Source organism: Aotus nancymaae, unplaced genomic scaffold, assembly GCF_030222135.1.
Source record: "Aotus nancymaae isolate 86718 unplaced genomic scaffold, 86718_ANA_hifiasm-v0.15.2.pri h1tg000012l, whole genome shotgun sequence".
Taxonomy (NCBI): domain Eukaryota; kingdom Metazoa; phylum Chordata; class Mammalia; order Primates; family Aotidae; genus Aotus; species Aotus nancymaae.
This window is the reverse complement of record NW_026988423.1, coordinates 50,524,774-50,538,823: the sequence shown is the minus strand read 5'-3', so window position 1 is coordinate 50,538,823 and position 14,050 is coordinate 50,524,774. Positions and strand designations below refer to the sequence as shown.

The 14,050-nt window shown below is 53.5% G+C and overlaps 1 protein-coding gene across 3 annotated transcripts; it reads left to right on the top strand.

The window, feature by feature from the left end:
* Positions 1–561: 561 nt before the first annotated feature.
* Positions 562–6,679, top strand: TRIM56 (tripartite motif containing 56). Of its 3 annotated transcripts, XM_012448989.2 has the most exons (4): positions 568–643; positions 917–1,039; positions 1,996–2,143; positions 2,287–6,679. In XM_012448989.2, the coding sequence occupies exon 4, from the start codon at positions 2,288–2,290 to the stop codon at positions 4,577–4,579; it is 2,292 nt and encodes a 763-aa protein (XP_012304412.2). In that variant the 5' UTR covers positions 568–643; positions 917–1,039; positions 1,996–2,143; position 2,287; the 3' UTR covers positions 4,580–6,679. The 3 variants fall into 3 exon arrangements, with proteins under 3 accessions (XP_012304413.2, XP_012304412.2, XP_064231792.1); XM_012448990.2 differs by lacking the exon at positions 917–1,039 and having other exon boundaries at positions 562–643; XM_064375722.1 differs by lacking the exons at positions 568–643; positions 917–1,039; positions 1,996–2,143 and adding an exon at positions 2,167–2,175.
* The last annotated feature ends 7,371 nt before the right edge of the window (positions 6,680–14,050 follow it).

Below are 14,050 nucleotides of genomic sequence, written 5' to 3'. Positions count from 1 at the left end.
TGGGTCTCACCATATTGCCCAGGATTGAACTCCTGGGGTCAAGTGATCCCCACGCCTTCTTTAAACTCATCTCACTGATGCCTCTTCCAGGAAGCCTGTGCTGTTCCCTCAGCTTAAGGCTTCTTACTCGATCCCCCAAAGCCTTTCTTACAGCTCAGCAAAGGTTTGTGAAATGAAAAGCCTCACCTGCCTGCCTGCGGTGTAAGCAAAGCTGCAGGACCAGCCTGAGGCCATGCGTCTAGTTACCCTGGTCTCTGAGTCACAGATGAGCTCTCATTTCTTCCCACTAATAAACCCTGTGACCCTCCACCCTGTACTCAGATAACCCGCCCTCAGGTAGCTCCCTGTCTGTGACACACACAGCCCTGAGGCTGGACTAACAGGCAGACCAGGCTGGTGGACTCCAGCCGAAGCCTGCCCGATGCTGCCGGGGTGGGGGCCTCCGAGAGAGAGGACAGGGCCGGGTGTGGAGGAAGGCGGGGCCTAAGGCTGTTCGAGGCGAGTCGGTGTGTCCCCGGCTGGGACGGAAGTTGCACAAGTCCGATTAGTTTCAGTTTTGTTTCTTTTTCAGGCACCCAGCAACAGCGGCCTTCAGGCCCCAAGCCCCCGCGCCATCCTAAAGGCCAAGATCAACTCTGGCTAGGTAAAGGGTGGGGGGCGGCACAGCTATAGGAAGGGCTGAGCTGAAGGGAGTAGGGGGAGGGGAGTGGAGCGAGAGCTCGGGAGGAGGAGGAAGGGAGGGGAGCTGGGGAAAGAGGCACCCGGAAGGCAGGAGGAGAGGCCAGGCGGGAAGCCGCCCCCGCCCCACTCCTGCCAGGTCTGGGGCTCCCCGCAAGAAAGACCCCGTCCCACTTTCTGAGGTCTCCTCCCAGGCCCAGAAAAGGGGGACATTCCACTAAGTTTGCCCAACAAGTAGGTCTCAGCCACTGTGCCAGAAGCTCAGGAGTCCCTCCCTCCAGAGGTTTCTGGAATGCATTCAGCAGGAAAAGCGAAAAGAACAGGACTTCAGGAGATAAGCCAAGGCCAAGTCGATCCGAGGGTGAGCCTGCAGCGGGAAGGGGACCAGCCCTTCCCCTAGACTTTCCTTCTGCCCGCTCCAGAATCCACTTTAGAAACTACTGGATGCAGGAAGTGGGGCCTCCACCACCAGCAATGCTGCCCCAGGTCTGGAAGAAGACAGGTGTACTGCCAGGCGGGCGCGGTGGCTCAGGCCTGTAATCCTAATGCTTTGGGAGGCCGAGAGGGGAGGATTGCTTGAGGCCAGGAGTTGGAGTCCAGCCTGGGCAACATAGCGAAACCCTATCTCTACAAAAAGTAAAACTTTTTTTTTAAATGGGCTAGGGGACCAGGTGTGGTGGCTCATGCCTGTAATCCTAGAACTTTGGGGGACTGAGGCAGGTGGATCACCTGAGGTCAGGAGTTCAAGACCAGCCTGGCCAACATGGCAAAACCCCGTTTCTACTAAACATACAAAAATTAGTGGGATGTGATGGCACGTGCCTGTAATCACTGCACTCCAGCCTGGACAACAGAGTGAGACTGTCTCAAAAAAAAAACAAAAAAAAAGGCTGGGCATGGTGGCACATGCCTGTACTCCCAGCTATTTGAGAGACTTGAGTCCAGGAGTTTGAGGCTGCAGTGAGCTGTGATCGCGTCACTGCACTCCAGCCTGGATGACAGAGGGTGACCGTATTGGTGAAAAGTAAAATAAAATATAAAGAAGGCAGGTGTATGGGGTTGGGGGATTAAAGCCCCCTAAAATACTGCAAGATCCTACCCCGATTGCCAGAACCTAGGCATCTTTGCCCACTGGGGTCCCCGTCTGTGTCCTTACTGTTCTTCCCTTGCACCCCAGCACCCCATACAGCAGGGCCCTGGTACCTGTGCACACAGGAGGGCTTGCCCCACATTTGCCACCAAGCCTGTGGACTGGGGACACTGAGGATTCGATTACTAGCTAAGGCTAGGGACGCCTGTTCCTGTCATTTCTCACAGGTCTGACCCAACAAGCAGCAGTGACATCTTCACGTTTGCTGGATGTACACACGGAAGAGGCAGAGGAGGAGGAGGAGGGCAGCTCCTTAGCTCAAGAGTTAGTGGTCCGAGGCCTCAGAGGACTAGAAGGAAGTTCCTGGCCATTCAGGTGAGACCTCGGGTTTCTTCCTGGCCATTCAGGTCAGCCCCTAGCTCTGGGCATCCCGTGGGGCTTGAGGACCAGGGTAGAGGCTGGAGGGTAAGCTGGGGAAGGTGCGTTCTCACCTGTGATCCTGACACCTCTGCCTGCAGCATGGTTTCCCATGGGTCCTCGCCCTCCCTCCTAGAGGCCCTGAGCAGCGACTTCCTGGCCTGTAAAATCTGCCTGGAGCAGCTGCGGGCACCCAAGACCCTGCCCTGCCTGCATACCTACTGCCAGGACTGCCTGGCCCAGCTGGCCAATGGCGGCCACGTCCGCTGCCCCGAGTGCCGTGAGACCGTGCCTGTGCCGCCCGAGGGCGTGGCCGCCTTCAAGACCAACTTCTTCGTTAATGGACTGCTGGACCTGGTGAAGGCCCGGGCCTGCGGAGACCTGCGTGCCGGGAAGCCAGCCTGTGCCCTGTGTCCCCTGGTGGGGGGCACCAGCGCCGGAGGGCCGGCCACGGCCCGGTGCCTAGACTGTGCCGACGACTTGTGCCAGGCCTGTGCTGATGGGCACCGCTGCACCCGCCAGACCCACTCCCACCGCGTGGTGGACCTGGTGGGCTACAGGGCGGGATGGTATGACGAGGAGGCCCGCGAGCGCCAGGCGGCCCAGTGTCCCCAGCACCCCGGGGAGGCGCTGCGCTTCCTGTGCCAGCCCTGCTCACAGCTGCTGTGCAGGGAGTGCCGCCTGGATCCCCACCTGGACCACCCCTGCCTGCCCCTGGCCGAGGCTGTGCGTGCCCGGAGACCAGGCCTGGAGAAGCTGCTGGCTGGTGTGGACAATAACCTGCTAGAGCTGGAGGCGGAGCGGAGGGTGGAGAAGGAAGCGCTGACCCGGCTGCGGGAGCAGGCAGCCCGGGTGGGGACACAGGTGGAGGAGGCGGCCGAGGGCGTCCTCAGGGCCCTGCTGGCCCAGAAGCAGGAGGTGCTGGGGCGGCTAAGAGCCCATGTGGAGGCTGCTGAAGAGGCTGCTCGGGAGAGGCTGGCGGAGCTGGAGAGCCAGGAGCAGGTGGCCAGGGCGGCGGCTGCCTTCGCCCGCCGGGTACTCAGCCTGGGGCGAGAGGCCGAGATCCTCTCCCTGGAAGGGGCGATTGCGCAGCGGCTCCGGCAACTGCAGGGCTGCCCCTCGGCACAGGGGCCGGCCCCCTGCCTGGTCCCGCAGCTGGAGCTCCATCCCGGGCTCCTGGACAAGAATTGCCACCTGCTTCGGCTGTCCTTCGAGGAGCAGCAGCCTCAGAAGGACAGTGGGAAGGATGGAGCCGGCACCCAGGGAGGTGAGGAGAGCCAGAGCCGGAGGGAGGATGCGGTGAAGACAGAGAGACAAGGTGGGACCCAGCTCCAGGCCAGAGATGAAGCCCAGACCCCAAAAGAGAAAAAAGCCCAGACACCCCGAGAAGACAAAGCACAGACGCCCCAAGAAGATGGAGCCCAGACCTTAGAAGAGGACAGAGCCCAGACACCCTGTGAGGATGGAGGACCCCAGCCCCAGAGGGGTGGCAGATCCAACAAGAAGAAGAAGTTCAAAGGCAGGCTCAAGTCAATTTCCCGGGAGCCCAGCCCAGCCCTGGGGCCAAACCTGGACGGCTCTGGCCTCCTCCCCAGGCCCATCTTTTCCTGCAGTTTTCCCACACGGATGCCTGGAGACAAGAGGTCCCCCCGGATCACCGGGCTCTGTCCCTTCGGCCCCCGGGAGATCCTGGTGGCAGATGAGCAGAACCGGGTGCTGAAACGCTTCTCCCTCAATGGTGACTACAAGGGCACCGTGCCCGTCCCTGAGGGCTGCTCTCCTTGCAGCGTGGCTGCCCTACAGAGCGCCGTGGCCTTCTCCGCAGGTGCACGGCTCTATCTCATCAGCCCCGATGGTGAGGTGCAGTGGCGCCGGGCCCTGAGTCTCTCCCAGGCCAGCCACGCCGTGGCCGCGCTGCCGAGTGGGGACCGCGTGGCCGTCAGCGTGGCGGGCCATGTGGAGGTGTACAATATGGAAGGCAGCCTGGCCACCCGGTTCATCCCTGGGGGCAAGGCCAGCCGGGGCCTGCGGGCACTGGTGTTTCTGACCACCAGCCCCCAGGGGCATTTCGTGGGGTCGGATTGGCAGCAGAATAGTGTGGTAATCTGTGACGGGCTGGGCCAGGTGGTTGGGGAGTACAAGGGGCCGGGCCTGCACGGCTGCCAGCCGGGCTCCGTGTCTGTGGATAAGAAGGGCTACATCTTCCTGACCATTCGAGAAGTCAACAAGGTGGTGATCCTGGACCCGAAGGGATCACTCCTTGGAGACTTCCTGACAGCCTACCATGGCCTGGAAAAGCCCCGGGTTACCACCATGGTGGACGGCAGGTACCTGGTTGTATCCCTCAGTAATGGGACCATCCATGTCTTTCGGGTCCGTTCTTCGGACAGTTAAAGGATCTAGAACTAGGGTGGGGAGGAGCGGGGAGGGAGAGGGCAGGGGGGAGGCAGAGCTGTCTGTGGGAGAGGACATTTTCCTGAAGGGCAGGGGTTGGCAACTTTTCAACATGACGTGCCAAACTGCTAACCCGTCTTCCAGTGTGTGAGAATAGGGACCAAGCATGGTGGCGTGACCTTAACTCTCAGAAGCAAGGGAGGCAGGTGGCTGGGTGCGGGGGACGCTGGGGATTCACCTGCCTCTTGCCTTTTGTGGGTGCCACCACTGCTATATAGTTTAGGTTTTTGAGGTTTGTAAGCCTGTCCTGATTTGCATTCTTCAAAAGCATTCCTTATAGAGTAGCTGAGGGAGAGTCTTGGGGGTCAAGAAGGGCCCAGGGTGGGTGAGGCGTGTGCATTATGGAACAGAGCTCTGACACCCTCGGACTGGCACAGGGTCCTACAGAGTCAGAGGAGGTCTGAGATGTCGAATGGGCAGTAAGTGGCCTCTTCTGCCAGCCACAGGCAGGAAGCTTCTGTGGTCACGGCATCCCCCGCGGCAGTCTGGGTGGGCTTGCAGGAGGATGGGTAAGTGCAGACAGCAGCTGGGGCCAAAGAGGGGTTAGGGTCAAAGGCTGTGAAGAGAATAGGCTATTGAAAAACCAAACCCAGCAGAATTCGTGTCCAAAAATCCACATTCTCCATCGCTTCTTAGCCTTTTGGCTAAGACTAAATATTAAAAAGCACAGACTTGGCCCGGCGCAGTGGCTCACACCTGTAATCCCAGCACTTTGGGAGGCTGTGGCAGGAGGACTGCTTGAGGCCAGGAGTTTGAGACCAGCCTGGGCAACATAGTGAGATCCCATCTCTACAAAAAATTTAAAAAATTAGCTGCATGTGGTGATGCATGCCTGTCGATCCAGCTACTCAGGAGGCTGGGGTGGAAGGATCCCTTGAGCCCAGGAGTTCAAGGCTGCAGTGAGCTATGATCACACCTCTGCATTCCAGCCCGTATCTCAAAAAACAAAACAAAACAAAAACCCAAAAAACAACCCAAAACAGAAACAAGAGAAAAAGCAGGTTATCCATCACTTCTCAGCTAAGATCAAGTATAAAACAAAACAGGTTGTGAGTATCAGAGCAGGGAGCCGTCCACGCAGCCACTGAGCCAAGTCTGAGGGAAGACGTACGCAGGATAGAAAAACCTCTAACCTTCAACACTTCCGTTTTGATGTCTTCACATTTCCCGAGGTCTATGTGTTGCCTTCTCTTAGTTTTCCAGCAAAATTCCTTTTGAGATGTGTTGGCCTTCACTTGGTTGAACTAGGGGGTGAAGGAAGTTGTCCTCTGTGGGCCACTGTTGCTGGGGAAACAGCTGAACCCTGCAGGCCAAGTGGAACTTGGGGGTGCCAGTGGAACCTGAGAAGTTGCAGTCGGGCTGCGATGGAGAGAGGTGTCAAAGCAGAAGGCAGAAACCGCCAGAGGTGGGCTGTGAGTGCCGGACCTTTTCCTAAGTGGCGGAAGTGGTGGGATTGAGGGGCAAGTAGGCTTGGAGAATGTTTTTAGCCAGGGGGTGTTGAGAGATGGCAGAAGGGGATCTTAATGTGGTGACTGTGGATAGAGGGGTGTTCGTGGGAACCAGAGGGATTTTAGACAAGTCCAGATGGAATGCACAGGGCATCGGTAGAGGGAAAAGGAAATCCCTTTCTGGGAAAACCGTTTCTTGTTTATTGAAACAATGGGGGACATCATCAAAGTCTGGGTGGACACATTTCAATTTTCTAAAGATTACAAAGATAGGCACAGCAAAGAATAATGACGATTATAAGAAAACCGAGGGTCGGGTGCGTGGCTCACGCCTGTAATCCCAGCACTCTGGAAGGCTGAGGCGGGTGGATCACCTGAGGTCAGGAGTTTGAGACCAGCCTGGCCAACATGGTGAAACCCTATCTCTACTAAAAGTACAAAAACTAGCTGGGTATGGTGGTATGCACCTGTAATCCCAGTTACTCGGGAGGCTGAGGTAGGAGAACCGTTTGAACCCAGGAGATGGAGGTTGCAGTGAGCCGAGACTGTGCCACTGCACTCCAGCCTGGGCAACAAGAGTGAAACTCCATCTCAAAAAAAGAAAAAAGAATACCAAGAAGATGGGAAAACCACGTAGAACTGATTTGATGAGGAAAAGTTTGGTCTCTAATACATGAACTAGTGACTAGAACAGTATTTGGTCAAAAAACCACTTAAGCTCTGCACCCGGGAGGAAATGCATGCAGGCAAGGACTAGTAAAATGAAAAATTATAATAATTTTTTTAAAAAGCTGGACACAGTGGCTCACGCCTATAATCCCAGCACTTTGGGAGGCCGAGGCGGGTGGATCATCTGAGCTTAGGAGTTCGAGACCAGCCTGGCCATTATGTTCTTGAACCCGGGAGGTGGAGGTTGTAGTGAGCTGAGTTCGCGCCATTGCACTCCAGCCTGGGTGTTGCAGTGAGATTCTGTCTAAAAAAAAAAAAAAAAAAAAAAAAAAAAGAATAAATCCACTTGCATTGGTCAAAAATGTTAAAAATATTTTGTGGTGAAATAAACTCCTGACACTATAAAAATGATATTTCCTGGAGAATAATTTGGCAAGACATTGCAAGAATGGCAAGAATGATTATAAGAATAGGTTGTCTCACTTTGGGGAATACATTCCGGGAAAATAATGTAAGAGAAAAAATATTTGCATACAGACACTTGCGGCTACTCTATACAGTACAGTCAAGAACTGGAAACTGTTCAGCTGGCGGGGTGACAGCTAAGTAGATGTTGGCTATTAGGGGAATGAGCCTTTGTGCATGACAACTATGAAAACTGTTGAGAAGAAATGGTTATGTGGTGCAGTCATAATCCCCAAAAGTGGAGAATCTGGAATTATGATCAAATAGTGATCGTAACAAGGGAAACATCTGTCTGAATAATTACTGAGTAGAAATAGGTTTGGAATTTGTAAATAGTCATTGATTTGGAGATTGGAGTTCGGTTTTTGCTTTTTTATAGTTATGTTGTGCTAGTATTCATACACGCACATTTCTACTTCAGTTTTTATTATCCATTACATAACATATATGCTTGGATATTTGCTTCAAGGAAATACACCTTTATAAGTGATATTCAGTAACTACTGGGTTTGAGAATGAAGGTGTCGGAACAAAGGAGATTGTCCTATGAGAGAAGAGGCAGGAGCCAGGGAGGGGATCCCAGTTGGCCGGGGCTCAGCCAGGAGGCAGGGCCATCGGGCAGGGTGGCAGACCAAGGAACCACTCTGGGAAATTTTGCAAAGGTCAGGGTCCCCCCCAACCCCGACAGGTGATTGAATTATCGTGGCGTATCTGGAAGGCAGGGGAAGTTTTGTTGAGTTCACCAAATAACTCAGACCAACTAGAAACCGTGGAATTTCTACAGGACCAACTAGAATAGGGATCAGCAACGTGGCGGAGGGTGGTGGAGGGTGGCGGGGGAACGATGTCTGTCTTTATTGCAGCTCTGTCTGCAGAGCTAGCACTTTGAGAGCTCATAGTAGGTGTTCCGTGAATGTCTGTGAAGTGAATTAACATCCAGAAAGGGATGAGACAATGGTATGACTCTTTCCAAAGCTTTCCCACCTGAAATGCCATTGCCCTAGTCAGCCAAGCTGTCCAAAACCTCTCAGCTTGTGGGAAATCTCCAGTAGGGGGCACTGTGGACATGGTTCAGAATCTGCCTTCCAAAGCTGGGCTCCGGTGGAAAAAAAAAAAAAAAGAGGGATGAGACTGGGCCAGTGCAGTGGTCATTCCTGTAATCTCAGCACTTTGCATGGCCAAGGTGGGAGGATGGCTTGAGGCCAGGAGTTCAAGACCAGGCTGAACATAGCAAGGCCCCATCTCTACAAAAAATTTTTAAAATTAACCAGATGTGGTGGCACGCACTCGTAGTCCCAGCTGCTTGGGAGGCTGGGGCGGAAGGATTGCTCGAGCCCAGGAGTTCAAGGCTGCAGTGAGCTCTGATTGAGCCACAGCACTCTAGCCTGAGTGACAGAGCGAAATCTGGTTTCCAAAAAAAAAAAAAGAAAAAGGAGAGATGAGATCGAGGTGTCCGCTTCCATGCATGTGGAGGGGGTAACTGGGAACTGTGAGCCGTTGGGGATCGCACACCTCGGGGTGGGAACAGCAGCTCCCCAGAGTTGCGTGGGAGCCATGGGCAGTGGCCCTGCCTGGTGAAATGATTCTAGCCACGTGGCCCACCCAGGGGACAAAACAGGAATAGAGACCTTCAGAAATGAAATGTCACCAGGCTGCAAGAAGATAGTCCCAAGTGCCCTAGAGATGGGGATGCCAAGTGGCTTCCTGGGAAGCTGTAAAAATCCACAGGGCATCGTAAGATGGAGGGAGATATTAAGTTTTCCTCGTAAAGAGGTGAGGGGGACGGGAGAAGCAGAGAACACCGGAAAAATGAGAAAGATGGATGGGAAGTGTTGCATTGAGCATAATTTGGAGCTAAAATCTCCAACACAGTTACTGAGTGGCCAGGGGACCCCATAGAAATTCCTGCTCAGGACCAAGGCAAAGAGTTCCCAGTTGTATCACAGATGTAAAGAAACCAGGAACATGCCTATAATCCCAACACTTTGGGAGGCTGAGGTGGGTGGATCACCTGAGGTCAAGAGTTCGAGACCAGCCTGGCCAACAAGGTGAAACCCCATCTCTACTAAAAATACAAAAATTAGCCAGGCTTGGTGGCGCACGCTTGTAGTCCCAGGTACTCAGGAGGCTGAGGCAGGAGAATCACTTGAACCCGGGAGGTGGAGGTTTCAGTGAGCCGAGATCACCCAGCCGACTGCATCACACCTGGGATTGTGACAATTAACTAATAGATTGTTCCCTTTCCTGTTCAGAACTGGCTAGGTTGTACATGGACGGACCAGTGAAAAGAGAATCCTGTCTGGGTAGGGAGGAGGGAAGTAGAAAGCCTCTTTTGTATTCTTGGTACCAAGAAATCGGAAGAGAATGAGGGAGCAGAGACCTGGGTTGTGTGCTCGCTCTGCACTAAACAGCTGTGTGATCTTGGTCCAGTTCCTTAACCTCTCTGAGCCTCAATTCGTATACATCAGTAACGTCGGGATAATGACATCCCCTATGCCCACTTCACAGAGCTGCTGTGGGGACTGGATGAGGAATGCAGAGGAGTATTTTGGATACTGTAAAACTCAAATCCATGGTATCGGTTAGGAAAAAGTTCAACTGACTTGTAGCCACCTGAAACTCTCCGTCAGCATGAGTTTATATGAGGATGTTAGGTACGTGTATTGTGCAGTGAAAGCCCGGGAACACCCGAGTGGAGCTGCTACCTGCACATCAGTTTTTCCTTTAGAGGAGACCATTTTGTTTTGCTTTCGGCAGTTACTTAAGCCATATCTGAAGTCACAACAGTGGCTTCAGGAATAGAAGGGACCAATGGCCAGCTTGCTGAAATGCAATGTCATTCCTAAAATCCAGCTAAGAATCAGACCGCATTAGTTAAGGACCCATAACCGTAGACATTTAGAAAAAGTTAAAAATGGCAAGAGTGGCCCAATCTTTTGAGAATTTAGAGAAACTATCATTTGGAAAGGGAATAGTTCCCCTTCTATTATAGCCTGATTAATATGACATATATAAAGTAATGCCATATTCTAAATCTGCAGAGATAAGATTCTAAGGGGCAAAAGTCTGAGGCAGAAGTAAAGAGCTTTGCATGGAAATTGATGAGGTTGGTGACCTGAGCTGGGCAGGGTTGGACAGGTGAGTGCCAGGATCGAGGTATCTGATTGTCTCTCCTTGAAACGTAAGCAGAGAACTAGGTCTATCCCATAAATTAAGTGGGAAATTAGATAGGATGCAGACTTCCATATTGGGGAGAAAGTCTTGGATGAGCTGGGGCAGAGAGCTGCCAGAGAGAGTACCCAGAGATGGGTCGTTAGCAGGAGAAAGGCCACGTTCAGATGCAGACTTGGGAAAGTAGGTAACTTGACCGAAGGTAGCAAAATTAGACTACCCAACTGGCTTGTGAATGCGGTTTATGAAATGGATCAGGACAGGAACGAAGATAGATTTTCTAGGAACTGCAGACTCCTGTGATTGGAGACACGCAGAGTACAGCAACATCAGACAAGATCTCGCCCGAGGTGCCGGGTGAGAAATCTTAGGGACCAGATAGAAGAGGGGCTGTGCATAAAGAGATGAGGAAGGAGGCTTGGGAGGGCAGCCTGACTCGTCTCCAGAGAAAGTTGGAACCAGTTGGCTTAGTGAGCACGAGAGCCTGGGTTGAAGACGAGGTATCAGGGCGTTGGTGCCTGGTCACTGAGCGACACGGCCCAGCGCATTTCTCTGCGTTGCCGTGGGGTAGAGCCAATGTGCTGTAGACTCTCCCGTTCCTTCGGTTTTGGATTCCGTAGCTTTCCTCTGTTTCTTAATAGAGTTCTTTTGAAAATTGGAACCTTTCTCAGATGGGAATTTTGTATCTTTCCTCTGTTTCTTAATAAAGTTCTTTTTGAAAAATTGGAAGTTTTTCTCAAATGGGTTTATGGATACGGGGAACCTTTACCACCCAGGCCCAGATGGTGAAGGAAATCAGGTCATCAACGCCACCCAGTGGTAGGTGGCTCCCAGGGTGGCCACATGGATTCCTCGGGGACATTGCAGAAGCAACTGGCACGGTCACCACCTGTGAGCTCACCCTTGCCCCGGGCCACTCCTTCTGCAGGACACACGGGGCCCTCTGGTGCAGAGAGACCTGCACCTCCTAGGCCAGCCCAGGGTGGGAACCAGCGGGTTCCTGGCCCGTGCAGGCTGTGGCTGGGCACACGCGGGTGTGAAGTGCAGGAAGTGAGTGAGGGGCCCGGATCAGGGTGACTGTGCCCACCACATGGTGCTTTGCCTGTTTTCTGGTTTGGGGGAACCAAAAAAGAATCTGTGGGTGCCTTCCCTTATTTATGTATTTATTTGTTTATTTGAGATTCAGGCTTGCTCTGTCTCCCAGGCTGGAGTGCAGTGGTGCGATCTCAGCTCACTGTAACCTCCTCCTCCCGGGTTCAAGAAATTCTCCTGCCTCAGCATCCCAAGTAGCTGGGATTACAGGCACTTTCCACCACACCCAGCTAATTTTTGTATTTTTAGTAGAGATGGGGTTTCATCATATTGGCCAGGCTGGTCTCAAACTCCTGACCTCCTGATTCGCCTGCCTTGGCCTCACAAAGTGCTGGGATTACAGGCGTGAGCCACTGCACCTGGCCCCCTTTTTTATTTTGTTTTTTTTTTTTTTCTGAAATAGGGTCATACTTTGTCACCCAGGCTGGAGGGCAGTGGCATGATCTCGGCTTACTGCAGCCTCAACCTCCTGGCTCAAGTGATTTTCCTGCCTCAGCCCATCAAGTAGCTGAGATTACAGGCACGCACCACCACACCCAGCTAACTTTTGTATTTTTTGTAGAGATGGGGTTTTGCCATGTTGCATGAGCCGCGCGCCTGGCTGCATCTGTGGGTACTTTCCAGCATGTGGCATTTAGGGTCCTCCCTGCAGGGTTGGGAGCTCTAGGGACATCTGCCTACTGGCCAAACCCACTCCCCTAACCTGGTCTCCAAGAGTCCCCTGAAAGAGCCTCCTTCCTCTCCCATCCAAGTTTTCCCAAGGAGGAAGAGGAATGACCTCAGCCTCTGGGCCTCCCCATCAAATACAGGAGATCCGATAGCAGTGGCTGAGATCTTGCCTTCGCCTGCTACCCATCCACTGACTCCCGGAAGCCTTCACATTCTGTTACAGACAAGGAAGCCATCCAAGGCTTGGCGAGGCTTGCTCAGAATAAGTCGATTTCGATGCACACTGAGAATTGTCTGACTCCAAAGCTGCCCTTCCTAGCATCCAACGCCCAGCCCTCTTCTCAAGCAGCTTGAATCCTGACCGAGTCACTTGGACCTATCTGAATCTCTGTTTCCTCATTTATAAGATGAGTGAGTGGGTGAAATAAGATCTGAGGTGCTGCCCTGTGCTATAAACCAGGCCCCTGGCACTATCAGGAGAGGTCTGGAATCTTGACCTAGGGAGGGTGCTCCGAGACACCCTGTGTACCCTGCTGGCATCCTGTTCAAGGCCCCCAAGAATGAGATGGAGACAAAGACGCAATGACAAGGGGGGAGGAAATACTTCGAATGGCTAGGTGGGGGAGCAGGGCCCTCTGTTGCCAATGACAGCCTGAAGAAGAATTCTGCAATTCATCCTCTGATGACTCAGCCGGTTGGACCGGCGCCTCTGCCAACCCTGGGGAGCATGAGTCAGCAGCTTGAGGGGGCCGGTGGCAGGAGAGATCGCTGTGGTCCATGTGAGCAGTGACTGTGGGGAGAACGGTCTGTTCCCATCTCCTAACCCCAAGGCGGAGCATCTGCCTCTGCGGTCAGACACACACGGGCCTTGGGTTCTTAGCCATGTGGCCAAGCCTCCTCCCTCAGACCTGGTCTCTCCTCCTTTGCATTAGTACAGTCACAGCCCCAGAGGCGCAGGGGTCACGTCTGCTCCCCAAAGCCTTGGTGAGCTGCCATGTCTGCAACAAGAGACCCTGCTCCTCCCTCCTCTTCACTGTTTCTGTGGGTCAGGTCAGTCTCCCAAGAAGAGCAATGAAGGAGGGACGTGGCGCAGGCCGGGCACGTGGCTGGGCAGTTGGTCATGGCGTCCCTCCCTGCTCCTGGGGACTGGGGAATGGGTCTCTTGCAGTTTGAGTCCAACCTCCTGGGCTCAAGCAATTCTCCTGCCTCAGCCTCTCAAGTAGCTGAGATTACAGGCACGCACCACCACACCTGGCTAAGTTTTGTATTTTTTGTAGAGATGGCGTTTCGCCTTGTTGGTCAGGCTGCTCTCGAACTCCTGGGCTCAAGCGATCCACCTGCGTCGGCCTCCCAAAGCTCTGGGATTACAGGCATGAGCAGCTGCGTCTGTGGGTATTCCAGCATGTGGCATTTGGGGTCCTCCCTGCAGGGTCAAGGATTCTAGGGAAATCTGCCTACTGGCCAAACCCACTGCCCTAACCTGGTCTCCAAGAGTCCCCTGAAAGAGCCTCCTTCCTCTCCTACCCAAGTTTTCCCAAGGAGAAAGTTTTCCCATATTTTTGCTCAGGGACCAATTCAGAAAACTATCTCTTCACACTTGGAAATAGCCGTGTCTATCTTGCCTCCCCTGATCATAGGTTAAGGACAGTCCATCCACTTATTAGAAGAAAACAGCCAAAGCAAGCCAAGGTGCAGCAGACCCGAGCCCAGAGAGGGGCTGGGGGCACAGGCCGCAGAGTGAGGGCCACACACAGACCTGACCCCTCCAGCAGTGCCTGCCTGCCATTCCTGGTAGCTCTGATCACCATCTAACTTTTTTTTTGAGACGGAGTCTCTCTGTCTCCCAGTCTGGAATGCAGTGGCGCAATCTCAGCTCACTCCAACCTGCAACCTCTGT